The 14,986-nt window shown below is 46.0% G+C and overlaps 1 protein-coding gene across 1 annotated transcript; it reads right to left on the bottom strand.

Moving 5' to 3' along the window:
- Positions 1-5,926: 5,926 nt before the first annotated feature.
- On the bottom strand, positions 5,927-14,681 carry ACTR5 (ARP5 actin-related protein 5 homolog; the record flags this gene model as incomplete). Its single annotated transcript, XM_017735128.1, has 8 exons — positions 5,927-6,884; positions 7,362-7,494; positions 8,382-8,521; positions 9,054-9,163; positions 11,558-11,837; positions 12,374-12,591; positions 13,380-13,549; positions 14,374-14,681. Coding segments are annotated over 8 exons (1,611 nt in total), but the record flags the coding sequence as incomplete, so codon positions are not given.
- Between the last annotated feature and the right edge of the window lie 305 nt (positions 14,682-14,986).

Genomic DNA, 14,986 nt, shown 5'->3' with positions numbered 1-14,986 from the left:
CTCTTCCCATTCCCAGCCCAGGGGACACTGCCGGCGCTGAAAATCAAAGGCCTCCTGCGAACCGCGTCAGCCAAAAAGAGCATAAATAAAACCTACAGAGGAGTCACAGCAGTTCCCACAACAAGAAGTCACCAGCGGTTAACAAAGGATAAAAGCAAATAACCGAGCCCCCAGTTCCTTCCATCGGCACCACCCTGGAGCAGGAGGGTGTCCATCACTGCTGGAATCAAAGCCTTCCTCTCCATTGTTTCCCAGCAGCGAGGACAGCCCGTGGCCCTCTGCCACAGCAGAGAGGGATGAAAGGAGCCCGGAGCCCCCTTCACAGCGGGGCCCAGCGCTCCTCCTGCCGCTGCCCCGCGGAGCTGAGCAAAGCCCCTCTCGCAGAGCAGGAGCAGGGCCAGGCTCGCTGTGTCCTGTGCCAGCCCTTCACGGCTGGGGCACAGCTTGGGGCTGTCACAGCTGCCTCGCTGCAGCCTCAGCAACATCCCCAGCCCAGCGCTCCAGCACGATGCTCAGTCCAGAGTGGTGTTGCTACTCCAAACTCATCATCCTTGCTGAGCTCTGTAATTTGGGTACTTTAACCTTGCCTTTTAACACGTGTGAGGGCAAGGTTCTGTGGTGGATCCCATGCAAGGACTCCAGGAGCACTGCGTTCCCGTGTCCCTGGCTGTGTAGCACTGACCAGCTGGGATGATTCACCGTCCTCTCCCTGTTGTACACGCACATCACACTGCTCCTATTCCTACACTCCCCCCTCATCATCTCCTGCAGGTCACTTCCAGGACCAGGCTGGAGGAACCTCTGATCCAACAAACCTTTATGTTTATTAAGGGAAATTAATGACTGAGTCTGGATGAAAACGATTTTGACTTAACCGCTTTTATGGTGTCTTGTCTATATGGAAAGTTTGGCCAGATTGCAGCAGGAGTTCCACTGGTCTCCCCATCTACCTTTGCAAGGATACAAATCTCTGCTTTGTCCACTGGGAACTTGCTCCAACAGGGTCTTGATCATCTTATAACAACCAAGCAGAAAGCAGTTATTTAATAGGGAACTAAAAATTCTGTTCACCATTACCAGCAAAAAACCAAGGTTTGCTGTCATGGACTATCTTTCAGGGTGATTCGTATCCTAAATGGGGCTTTTCATGAGAAATCCACTTAGTATTCCTCTAAAATTCCAGGAGGGCGAAATCCCCCACTCCTTCTCTCATTAAGGATGAAAGAATGCCAGGTATGTGGCAGGAATCTGGGGTGAGAGGAGGAGTGGGGTATATTTTAACCAAGCTGTAGAGTGGGAAAAAGAAACTAGTCTAAGGACGAGGATATGAAATGCATTTCCCAGAGCTGAGAAGCAATGCCAGCCAGGAGCACTGTGCTAATGCACAAGGAACTGAGGAACAAAACTGAGCTTAAGGGTGACATATCATTGTGGATGTGTCCAAGAAAGTAGTTTGGGACCCTCTCAAGACATTTTGCCTCTGGAGCAACTGAGAGTTTATCAGCTGATGGCTTCTAGATCAAGTGGATTTATCTAAGTGTAGCAGACAAAACGCTGAAAGGCAGCTAGTGCTCAAGGTAAGGGGGTGACAGAGAAGTCTGTGTACCACAGGGGACTTCTGGTTGTTCTAGCAGGGACTGAGTTATTTCTAAAATTGCGTGGGGAAGCCCAGTGAAGGGGCTCTCTCAAAGGAGATCAGGAAGATCAGACCAACAGGACAGTTCCTCATCTGGACACAGTGGGGCTGCTGTTCAAGTGCAGAAACAAGTGTCAGTGAGGCAGGATAGTTTTACCCATTACTATTCTCCTTTGAAGAGAGTGAAAACACCCTGAAGAAAAAAACCTCCACATCAAAATGTTTAGTGGAAAGATAAGACTATTCAAAAACTGTTTGCACTGACTGGAACTTACTTCCAAGCAAGCTCAGACAAGGCAGTGAGCTTCCAGCCTCCCAAACTTGTACAGGACAGTTTTCCCACTTGGCATAAGGAGCCATTTAGGAGCATGGAGTGTGCTCCAGAGAGAGCTGCAGAAACAGGGTGATAGTTTAGAGGAGGAAAAATCAGCCTCTGCTGCAGCCAACAGCCTCCCAACCCTCCTGGGCATCAGGGCACTCAGGAAAGTGTCACCACAGCAGCTTTGAGGCTTTGGGGGCTGCAGGTCACAACCATCCCTCAAAACTTCTCCTACTCAGAGGTCCACCATGCACCTTTGCCCTTCACCTAAACAAGGAAGGCACCCAGTGCACCGTGGTCTCCCTGCAATCCAATACTCTATCGCCCACTATAGTCCCAAGGAGCTCAAACAGAAGGAGCTTTCCAAAAGTCTCTCTCCTCTGGAATTCATTTGACATGGGTTTGAACAAAGCCACACTCCTTCCTTGCATGTTGTGATGCTCATTTGTCCAGCCAGACCTGCCACAAGCTTCCCTGGGGAGGAGCTTCCTCTTGCTGTAACAGCCTGACTGCTGGAAGTGCAGGAACTTGGATGCCTTCACAGGACATCACTGACAACATAAAAATGCTTTCCCCATCAGCACTGCATATTTACCTCCTGTCAGATGAAGGGACAAGCTGCTTCATACTTCTACTCAATTCTGAAATAATTTAAAAGCTAAAAAAATACTGTCCTGACTAAACCCAGGAATTTTAAGAGCACAAAAGTTTCTCAGTCAGACCATAAATCCAGCTTGCTTTGTACTCTGATAGCAGGGAACAGCAATTGCTTAAAAATAAAAGCATACCTGCACAGAGAGATTCTCACCATTCTTGAGACTTCTTCTGGCTTCAGGACATGAGTGGTTTGAAGGTTTTTCCACTTGGCACACTGTGCATAAGCACAGATGGACCAAGCCTCCACAATTTTACTTGCCCTCCCTCCTTCCCCAGAGGAGTTGTGCACTCTGTGAAAGCCTCAGCCAGCACCGCTCTCAGGTTGGCTTTGCTGAGACACAGAAGTGAGGGCAGAGCAACAGCCGTGAATTGTCACAAGCAAACATTGAATGAGCTGGATCCATGAAAACGGTTCTCTCATCACAGCCTCTGCTGCATTAGAAAATGGGAAACAAGTCCACTGCTCAAAAAGAGGAAGAAAAGACCCCCAAGGATGTAAAGAAAGCCATATAGTTTAAAAATAAACAGCAACAAAAAAATCCCTTGAAACTATGACACCTTGCTGACATGAGGGCTGAGCTCGTGTGAACACGGAGGGGGAAAAGGTGTTTGTCAACTACATAAAGGAAGCTGAGTGCCTGAAAAGAGCCTGGAAAACTCTTGGCAAACCATGCCTGGGGTTTGAGCCATTTCAAATCGAGTTCTGTTGAAGCTGCTGCTCAGGGAGCAGCTCACTCCCTGCACAGAGCAGTGGGAGTGAGCAAAGGGAATCAGCACAGCTGCTCTGTGCCTAGCATTCTGAACCACCGGGTGGAAATCCCACCATATGACTTTGGGGATAATGTTAAATCCATTACAGCATTCTCCCCTCCTCTGCTCATCCCACACAAGCTTCAAAACTTGTGGTTTATGACTGACTGCCAGAGGATCATTGTGGGCTGTCTCCGGAGGGATAATCCTACATTTTTAGTGACAGTTCACGGGCATCTTCTCTTTCTTCCGAGATGCTGTCTTACACAGCACATTAAGTATTCCAGAGATTAATAACTGGAGCAGAGAGTTCTAATCTTAGTGTCCTAGCAGAGATTTAGCAAAGAACATGTTTGAAGTTGCTGTGGCACAGGAAGCATAAGAAGCCTTGAAGCCCCAACGCGAGGCTCGCCGGCAGCTCCAAAGGAAATCTGGGACATGGGACACGTGATGGATGTTCAGTCTCCAGGGCTGCTCACTGACGTGGTGTTTCCACCCAGAGCAGGTCTTGGGGACCCTGTGAAAGGTGGGACCCAGTTTGAGCTCTCTTTTAAATAGACCAAACTCAGCATTGCTGTGAAACTGTACTTTTGTATTCTTTGACCTGAATTAGGGCATAGCTGAATTGTATAACCAGGTTACAGGTTGCTTTGAACTTCATTTACCAAGGACCACATGGGGACCACTTGACCATCTCAGACCTGGCAATGGCACTGGGTCAGCTGGGGGGACACGTGCCAGGATAAACACAGCACTGATTCTGAGGCTGCTGGCACAGCAGCTCGCTCAACAGCAGCCCTGCCATCACTTGGCAAAGGCCCTCACAGCAGCACTTTGAGCTTCCTGTCCACAGAAGGATTATTTTTCCTCCTACTGCTCCTCACACAACCAAAAGTCCCATTAAAAGGGGGCCCAGCTGGTGTCTTCTGGCCTGCTCCCCTCTCAGGGAGCATAAACCAATGACAGGAGATAGTCCAAGCCCCTTCTGGGTTTGGAGAGCCCTGTGCCACTTACATGGAAAACAACCAAATTCTTCTGCACCTGGGGATGAGAAAACCTTGCCACCAGCGTCACAATGGTGAAGCTCCACAAAGACTCCAACACTGCTGTCCAAAATTACACCGTTGTGTCCTCCTGTCCTCAGCACCACACCGTCCTTCCATTTCTCTCCTGCCAGCACCAATGCTCAGGTAGCACCACAGGAAATCATCACTGGGAAACTGAACTGAAATGGGTAAAATTCATCCCATTCTGCAATGTTCATGCTTTTCATGGCGCTGCTCCAAGCACCTGAATGGCCATCAGCACACTGAGAGCAGCCTGTGACAGTGATCCCCTTGTCCAAGCTCATCAGTTACTCCAGCTACTGTGGGCACAAAGTAACAAATTAACAGCTAATACTCAGGAGATTATAAAATTATGCTTCCTTAAAGCTGTTTAAGCAGCTGCTCTGGCACCTCTGTGCAGAATTAGACAGCTCTGCTTTGAATTAATGCAAGAGAAGTGGCTGGCACCATTTGGACAAAGATTTAGAAGTCGTATAATCACGCATTATACACGCCCTTCCAGGCCCTCATTCTGGAACAGTTTTATGTACAGCACACTTATCTACTTAGCAGCCAACACCAAGTATGAGAACAATTTCCATACCTTGAGTAGTCCCTCTGCCTAAAGCAGCTAAAGATGGGCCAGAAAGGAGTCAAATAGCAAGGGGACGTCATTTACTCTGCTCCAGGTCACTGAGATCAGGCAAGACATGTTGGGGTGTAACTGTGCTGGTTTCACCACAACATGTTTTTCCACATTCTTTACCACCCATAGAATTCCAGTCCTAAAATCTGCCTCCAGGCAGCCAGGGATAGGATCAATAATCCAAATTTGAGGTCACCTGGAGGCAGCCAGCTCCCTTCTCCTGCCCTGCCCAACAGCCTGTGAGGAGCAGGCAAAGGCTACCAAGACCTGTGTTCCAGCTGGGACTGGCCAGTGCTGGGTGCCACAGGAACTGCGTGAGAGCAGATCTGCAACAACCCTCCCCTCACAGGCTCTCTGAAGAACACTCAGGACACAGGTGAAACCTCAATATTTGCCCACAAAATCCTCTTTTTAAAAAAACTGTAAATCTCAGTAATACTTTTGAATCCAAAAACCTCATCCTGTGGCAACAAACTTCAGCCCAAACAAGTTCCTCATGTTCTTTGCTCTGAATCTGCCAGATGACAACTTACCTTGATGGTCTGCAGCCCTTGGGGCCAGCAAATCAGCACCTCTACACCTTCTTTGTATCAGTTATTGTCTGGTTACTTTCCCCATTACCTTGCCTTTTCCAGTTTTTGCCAAAGTGATGGAGTCCCCTTAGGTTTAGGTTCAGCATTCAGTATGGATTATTCTTTTGAGAAAGCAACAAGCTGATCAGTATAACAGCTGAATCCCCAGTCGAATTTAAGCTGGAACATATTGTACAGCAGGACAGCAGCCTGGCTGCAAACCTGTGTTTTTAAGCAAGGTACAACCAATCAAATCCATCCTTATTGCTCTAAAGAGGTGAAATCACTGAAACAGGTAAATTAGTGGTAAAGCAAAAAGCTCTGCTTTATTGCTAAAACAACTTTTGATCCAAAAGTCCCATCAAAGAGCTGCCCTGCTCAGCGTGCAGAACCACTCAAGGGCTGCACAAAGCTCGCAGTGCCTCTGGACTGTGCTTTATGGAGGGCTGTGTCTTCATGTGCCCAGCTCCCCAGTTTCAACCTCAGCATCGATATCTCTGACACCAACGGAGACAAGAAGTACCCACTGCGTATTTGGTGGTGGTTTAGCAGAACGCGCGTAGCAGGAGGGAAGTGGAACAGAGGCCTCGGGAAGCGAGGCTGAGCTCAGCCCCTCTGGTGCCCGGCAGCACGAGCTGCCCGACATGTCCCGACAGACGACTTGAGACGAGCAAGGGGGACCCCTGCTGGGCTGCCGGCCTTGCTACAGCCCAGCCGCAGAAACAGCCATGTAAAACCAGGACATTTCATTACATTTTCAAAAGCTGTAAAACATACACTCTCCAAAACCCCTGAGCCTTACTACGCCAGTCTCTAAGAGGGTGCTTTCCTCTCCCCGAGCTGCTGTGTGTGAGCAGCACTGAGCGCTCCGGCCGTGCCAGCATGTCCCATCCTTCTTGGCCAAGGGCCTGGATGGGATCTCAGTGCTCCTGAGCAGCCAGCGAGGCTCTGCCCTGCTGCACAGCAGGAACTCTTCCCTGCAGCTTTGTGGGTGCCAAGGGCAGGGCTATGCCTGCTCACTGGGGTTCCCTGTGCCCGAGGCTCTGCTGGGAGCCGACGCCTCGGCCGCCCGTGGGGCCGGCTTGGGAAGGCGAATGGGAACATAGACGTTGGAAGCACAGTGCTCCTTGAGGTATTCCCCCCCTTTCTCCTCATAGTCCTTCCTGGTTATCCAGCCTTCCTCACGGTTCGTGTATTCCACTGCCCAGTCCCTAGCCCCGTACCAGGCATCCAAGACAGGGCTGGAAGCAAGGTGAACCTGGATGGAAGGAAAACAGAAGAACAATGTCCATTCAGCACAGGAGATAAAAGCCCTTTTTACTCTGATTACAGTGGTATGTGACACAAACAACTGAATTTCAGAAATTTGAGCTGATTAGTCAGTGTCTCTCAGAAAGAGTAATGTTAGGAATGGGTTCAAGTGTGTTTTCACCTTGTTATCAATTCCTAAGCAATCAATCTGCAAATTTCCAGCCAAACACACTTGGGTGTGCACGATCCTTTAGCAGAAGCAGACTTTCCTTTTTTAAGGCATCGTCCCTACTCTCTATGCTGGAAGAGCAACCATATCTTTGTTTAACCTGCACCTTCTCAGGCCAAAGAGCTGTTTGCAGAGTGTTGTCTTAAAACCCTCTCCATGCCCATGCTCTAAGTAGCTCTGCTCTGCACCTCACCCAATTACACCTGAACACAGAAGTGCAGGCTGTTCACACAAACATCATGGCAATACACACACCTGAAAGGATGACTGGAACGGCCTCATTTCCAGGAGTTCCTTCTGGATTCTGGCTTTCAGTCCAGGGTACATCGTATTTCCACCAGTGAGGAAAACATTCTGGACAAGAAGAGCCTGTTGCTCCTTTGAATACCTGTGAAGAACAAGAACAACTTGAGCCTTTCTCAAGGACATCTGCCCTACGAACTGGAACAGCTGTGGGGAATACTGATACCTTGTCCCACGATTCACTTGGAGAAGCTCTCTTCATCTTCCTAGCACCAAAAACTTTTGTTTGTTTCTGGAAATTCAAGGGGTGGCAGAAAAAATCCTGAAAGCACTCAGTACCCCGTAAATCAACAACTGGATTTCTCCCTTCTTTCCAGGGCTGGAATTCTTACCTTTCAGAAAATGTGATCTCCTACGTTCATACAGTTCAGGGGTGACATTTCATTAATGCTAATTTGTCTGGAAATGGCCAGCAAATGTGCCTATATCATAACTTTAAAATGTTACCCCTGATTTTGGTCTCTCAAAACCAGAGACTGCCAGCCCTGGTGCAAGGGTTTGTTGTTTCCCTCAATAACAAGTTGGACCAGGGATCTCTAAAGTGGAGTGTGTGCAGAATAATCCAGTGGGGTGCAGGAAGATAAATTGATAAATACATTTAAATAGTGTTTACTTCACCTTTGTCTCATCATTTTTTAAATTCTATTTTTCTATATGCTTTAAAATGTTTGTAAGACATTTGTTTAGTAGTAGCTGTAATTTATAAGTATACATATATTGGAGGGGTGTGCTCAAAAAGTTTTCATTGATGGGGCAATTGATCAAAAAACTTTGTAGATCCATTGACTTAAAACAAGCAGAGTTACACGTGGCTTTCAGAACAGGAAGGCAAGTCTAACCTGCAATGCTTGACCCCAGCAAAAAGAATTATTCCAACATAATTTCTCAAATTATTGTTAAACCCCCAGCATTTCAAAAGCTGGTATCAAATGAAGAATAGCTTGTCTGGCATAAATAGTTTTGTAAACTCACCTCTCAAGGACATACTGCATGGTTTCTGCTATACCAGCCTGGTCCTCTCCTATCAGGGAGGGCTGGAAAACAATCTCTGGAGCCCTGATTCTTTCAGTGCCAAGGAAAAGCTGATGGTACTCTGCCAGGTTAAACACGGGCTTTAAAAACATTGAGAAGTAGTGGGCAATTATGTTAAAGAACAGTAATATTCTAGAATAAGCAAAGTTTCCAAACAATTCTGTACGAAACCCAGATGGTAATGCTCTCATGGAGAAACAGCATGATGCTAAAGGTTCAAAAAAGGTCAGGGAAGCTGGACTTTTCCTAGGATTTATTCTGCTTGGAGCCCCCCAGTTCTAAGGCTCAACCTCACAAGTTGAAAGCTGTATCCACTGGGATGAGATACCAGGTATGGATCACAGACAAATTTTTGCAGGACTTTTTTTCCTTAATAACACAGCACTGCTACACCAGGCACTGCCTGCAGAGTGAGCCAAGTGGGAATATTGTCCTTTTAAACCACCAGCTAAGATTGCCAGGACTTCTCCTCTCTTAATGTCCTGTTCAGGTAGTTCAAGCATCTCTTCCAAGAGCAGGCAAACAAAGTTTGCATGAGGAGAAATGTCAGCAGACTGGCTGGACAACTGGGATGCAAAGCCCTGGCACGAGGTGTAAATACAGAAACCAAACCTGCACTGCAGCAACAGGCTTCTCAACTTCAGGCTGCTCCTCAGCAAATAAAGGTTCAAACTCATTAATGCTTTCCACATCCTCCAGGGCTCTGTTAAATCCATTTCTATCTTTAAAAAAAAGACAAAACCAGAAACACACAGAACTCAGCTCAACACTTGCTCTGAAAAATGGATTCTGTGACAATTGTAGATGTTCTCTCAAGGCATCGACCACACAATAAGGCTTGTGGATTCATTCTGAGGTCTGAGATTGCACCTAGCAAAGAGCAGGAGTGTGGGAGATGTTGGAATTTAGGCACAGTCACTGAGAAAAATCACAGGTAGCTGCTAATCTTTCAATTCTCTTTTTTTTAGAGTATCCTCTTTTGACAGAAGGCAGAAAGATTCTTTACCACAATAAGCCCATCATCTCCTTGAATTTTGCTGAAGCACAGTCATTCTGATTCTTGCACTGATAATCACAGAATCATGGAATGGTTTGGGTTGGAAGGGGCCTCAAAAGCTCATCCAGTTCCACCCACTGCCATGGGCAGCGACACCTTCCACTAAACCAGGTTGCTCCAAGCTGGCCTTGAACAGGGATGGGGCAGCCACAGCTTCTCCGGGCAACCTAAATAAGTTTCTCCCCTCTGTGCTTCAGTTTTCTGGTTTTCTCTCTACCTTTTCCCGGTAGGTTAGCTCAGGTGTGACTTCAATTCTGGTGACATGGCTGGAAAACTCAAATCCCAACTTTTTAACATGCCTGAAAGCAAATATCCCCAGAAAATAGAAAGACAGACGTTCACTCAAAGCACAAAAATCAAACACTTCCAATAAATTTATCCCAATGCCAGGTCAGAAATCCAGGCCTCAGTCACCAGGCTGACTGCCAGGATCCCAGGCAGCCATGCCCTAAGCATAACAGCATATTAAAACTTAGTAAAATAGCTTTTTATATTGGTTAAAACTTGGTGCCCTCCCAGCACATCTAACTGCTTTATAATTACCATAGAATTCTCTATTTTGCTTGTGTGGGACTGGAAAACAAATATTTGCTAGTTACAAAGCCAGCACACTATGTTTGAGAGTTTCAACTGTCTAGTATTTGCTCACAGGATGCACCAAACCCCCTATTATTTTACACAGACGTGAAGCTCTTTCCTAATGAAAAGCATCACTCAAAATCCTACAAGACTCCTGTTGCGAGGTAGGAGCAGCATGTAATTATTTTTTGTGTTACACTGTTACCTCTGGGATTTTGTCGCAAAATATTTGTTGCGGTTATTTTAAACTTGAAACATTTGTTGCAATGCCAGGATGAGCTAAAATTATGTTCTTCAAACATTCTTAAGTATCTATTTTATATCTACTTAACTGCAATTACTCAAACTGAAGTTTAGCAGTGTTCGTCGTTTACGTTTACAGCAAAAAATGCAGTAAGGTGAAGTTCTGTTAAATCCATTTCTATCTTTAAAAAAAAGACAAAACCAGAAACACACAGAACTCAGCTCAACACTTGCTCTGAAAAATGGATTCTGTGACAATTGTAGATGTTCTCTCAAGGCATCGACCACACAATAAGGCTTGTGGATTCATTCTGAGGTCTGAGATTGCACCTAGCAAAGAGCAGGCGGGTGGGAGGCGGTGGGAATTGTGTGGGAGATGTTGGAATTTAGGCACAGTCACTGAGAAAAATCACAGGTAGCTGCTAATCTTTCAATTCTCTTTTTTTTAGAGTATCCTCTTTTGACAGAAGGCAGAAAGATTCTTTACCACAATAAGCCCATCATCTCCTTGAATTTTGCTGAAGCACAGTCATTCTGATTCTTGCACTGATAATCACAGAATCATGGAATGGTTTGGGTTGGAAGGGGCCTCAAAAGCTCATCCAGTTCCACCCACTGCCATGGGCAGCGACACCTTCCACTAAACCAGGTTGCTCCAAGCTGGCCTTGAACAGGGATGGGGCAGCCACAGCTTCTCCGGGCAACCTAAATAAGTTTCTCCCCTCTGTGCTTCAGTTTTCTGGTTTTCTCTCTACCTTTTCCCTGAACAGAGGCTGATAAAACTAAAAAAGCTCTGTCTTTTGTGACTTGAAAGGCAATTAAAAGCACGTGCACAACCAGCCTTAGAGCACCACTTAGCAGCAGCTGCTGTGTGCTGGGCCTGTGTTAGCCTGGCAAAGCAGACAAGGAGCTTCTCATCTTCAAGACAACTCCAACAACCAAGTGTAGCAATTAATCTTTCATTAAGGAACCAAAACAGAACATGCTGCTTAATTGCACCAAAAATAGCCAGAATGAAGGCAGGGTTGGTTGTTTACCATAAAGTTCTCTGCACCTGAAGGGGAAGAACAGAAGGGAAAACAAACACCGTTTTTAACAAAAAGATTGATGGGTTCCTCTGTATCTTTAATAGAAGGCTACTGAAGATTCAGGATGGTTGTCTCAGGACATTCTCTCTGAAAAGAGAGAAGCAGTTGCCAACTTAATAATGACTTGCAGTGTGTTAAAGAAAAAGCTTAGTTCATCAATGGAAGTCTGAAGGGACACATTTTCAAGCACAGAAGCTTAACTCCTTCAGAGACAAAATGAGCATTACATTGGTGAAAACATCCTACCTCTGGCTTGCTGTCCACAACATCTACTTCAATATTGACTTCTGACTGTAGGATCTTCTGCTTCGTTTGTTCAACAGACAGACTCAGTTTGTTGATGTAAGACTGAAGCTCTTCTGCAGAGTCCATGTTCAGCTCCACCAGAGCTTTGTGGAATTGATCCATCTGACCATCTTCTAAAAGTTCCTGCGGACAGATCAGAGTTGGCTGTGGTGAACAAAACAGGGCAATCACAGCTGTCAGCACTGCATGTACAGACACTCTGCTTGCAATACTAGACACTATGATGTGTACACTTTGACAGCATTTGAAGTATTTCCCAAAAGAAGTGCTGTTCAGGAGCTGAAAACACCCCCTGCATCAATAATCTCTGTTATCTTGCAAGTAACCTTGGAAAGCTCCTATCAGAGAACACCCAGGACAGTCACAGCTTCTTTACCACAATGTGTGACCTTCTGATAAAGCTCTGAGGGCAGCCTGCCCTCCTCCCAAGATACCACACTGAAACTTTGCCCTGATTACCTGCACATACAGCAACCTGTCCAGCCTCTCCTGGTCCAGCTGCAGTTTCTCCTCTCGGCGCCGTGCGTTGAGCTCCTGAAGCCGCCGCAGTTGCTGCTGCCTCTTCTCCTGCTTTCTCCCCGACTGTGACCTTCTGATAAAGCTCTGAGGGCAGCCTGCCCTCCTCCCAAGATACCACACTGAAACTTTGCCCTGATTACCTGCACATACAGCAACCTGTCCAGCCTCTCCTGGTCCAGCTGCAGTTTCTCCTCTCGGCGCCGTGCGTTGAGCTCCTGAAGCAGCAGCAGTTGCTGCTGCCTCTTCTCCTGCTTCTCCTCGGATGCCACAGTGCTGCCCAGCAGCTTGTTGGAGAAAGGCAGCTGCATCTTGTGCACATTGTTCTCATAGTACTCTGGGCACCGCCACTTCTGCAGCTCTGGAGGTTTGGAAAGCAAAGTAACTTTTTCTTCTGTCGGCCCAAAACAATGATTTGCGCATTGTGCCCACCCCACGTGAAGGATGAAAGGTGAGGAAAGAAGGCAAAAATAGTCCAGCACAGAATTGTGCCGCCTCTTGGCAGCTGTCCCCAAGCTTGGTTGCCCCCTCTGAGCACTGCCTTCAGGTCACACACCCAGTGCAGGTGGCTCTGAGTGCTCCGACCTCTGGGAAACACCAAGTACTACGAAGTGCAAGTGCACACTGAAGTCTCTCTGTCCAAGAGGAGGGAGAGCTCTCACACATTTCTAAGGAAGGCCCATTCACAAGTGACAAATTTAAAAAACCACTTTTCCTCAGCTGCTACTTCAGATAACATTTGCCATGGAAATTATAAACCTTATTTAATTCACACAAAGTCATGAGAAATGTCCTGTGCAACTTGGGAAACCTTAGATATGAAACACAGAAATCCTAACCAACTTAGAGGTTTTGTTGACGTATAAAGGAAATAATAAGATAATTTCAAATTCTTTTCTGCTGAAACCATCCCAATTTTTATGTACAGCATAATACAGGGGTTTTTTGTAATAGTAGTAGTTAAATTTTATTTCTGTCTTAATTTTAAATGTTAAACCATTGCTAAGCACGAGGCAGGTTTCCACAAAGAAAGCAAAACAGCAGCAGAAAATTTCTGGAAGAATTCGAGCCAACTTCAAAACAAGAGGTCGAGAAGACAAATTCAGAGTGGGTGAGCATTATCTGGGGGTGAATTAGAGCTGGCTTTACCTTCTGTGTAGTCCTCTGCGATGTAGCTGTGCTCGTGCAGGATCTCCTCCATGCGGCTGAGGGTGATGGCTGCGAAATGCCCGGGGTACTTCAGCTGCAGCAGCCGCTGCAGGTACACGGCAGCCTGGCACCCGCCCAGGTTAATGCGCTTGCAGTTCTTGGCATCCAGCCTCAAAACGCAAACAGACACAGCTCACACTGGGGGAATCCACAGGAAAGCAAACACAGCTCCTGCTTTCCCTCGAATTATTTGGTTTCCATAGATGAATATTCACAGATAAATATTTCAAGGTTCAGTTGCCAGAGAATCTAACCCACCTGCTTTTCTCAGGCAACAGCACAATCACTGCTTTGTTTACTATGGTTTATTCTGAAAGGCTCTGTTCTGCCTTAAAAAAAACCCCCAAATACTAAGTAATTTTGGCTACAGCAAGGAGATGTTCTAACAAGAGAAATGATGGTTAGTGGTGCTAAAAGTAGTTTTTTAACCTTTGTAACACTTCATGGTTGGATGGGTGTAAACCTTGAAAATTTGAAGCATTTATCAGATGTAATAAAGCCATTTCCTGCAGTAAGGATTAAAAAAGAGAAAAAAAGTAAAAAGAGAAAGTAGAGCAATGTAGCAGAATAACTGGAATGATAAAAGCCTCAAGCACTGCACAAATCCCACACACAGAGCACTTCATTTTGTCCCAAAGCTGCTTTAAAACCTAACATATGTTTTTTAATGCCCAGTTTCACCTGGGGCAGATACCCCCTTCTCCCTTTGAAAGTACACATCAAGGCATGAATAGCAACTAAAACACAACATTTACAAGAGCAGCACTGCTTCTTCAATTCAAAACTCAACAGAACTTAGCAAAATCTGCAGACCTGGTTTTAACTCATCAGTCTAAATTAATACAAGAGTTAATAGTGCAGGGCTGGAGGAACAGGTATTTGCATCACTTGAAAAGTCAGTGGCTGCACCAGACTTAAGACACCCAGAACTCACCTGCCTTCTAAGACTGGCAAAATGTGTGTACACTGGTACCCTGAGGATATCACCAAGCCACTGCAGGGCCAGCTCTGCCTTCTGCTGTGATAAAAACTGTACAGGCTGTCCACGCCATAGGACACTTTTGGCACTTGGTAGCATTCAAAGAGGAGCTCAGACATCATTTGCCTTGAGTACAGAGGATTGCAAACTGCTTCAGTCAGAACAATTGGGTGATCCACACAACCCTGGGAGAAACAAGGGGAAAGAACAGTAACAAAGCTATGAAGGGAAAATCCAGGGTTAGTTATCCTTGCTTCTTCTTTTAAGCATCAGCAAAAACTCCTCCAAAATGGCCACGAGAAAGCACTTTATGTGCAGACTATTAATCATGAAAGTTAAAGTATATCTAGTGTTTAAGAGGGTAAAAAAAATGTTAATGTTAATTCAACCAAAGAATAAACTCATAATGCTGGAGGAGAACGGGCTTTTAAAGGCATATATAAATTATAAAAAAATCTAAGTAACCAAAACCCATGCAATGAGGAGGTGAGTGAAAACCAGTGGCAGTTTAGCTCCACTCTGGGTAAAGCTTACAAACTGGTGTTGTCACGCAGGCAAAGGGCTCCAT

This window comes from Corvus brachyrhynchos, unplaced genomic scaffold (genome assembly GCF_000691975.1).
Source record: "Corvus brachyrhynchos isolate BGI_N302 unplaced genomic scaffold, ASM69197v1 scaffold125, whole genome shotgun sequence".
NCBI lineage: Eukaryota > Metazoa > Chordata > Aves > Passeriformes > Corvidae > Corvus > Corvus brachyrhynchos.
The sequence above is the reverse complement of the archived record's forward strand: the minus strand, read 5'-3'. Positions and strand labels throughout refer to the sequence as shown.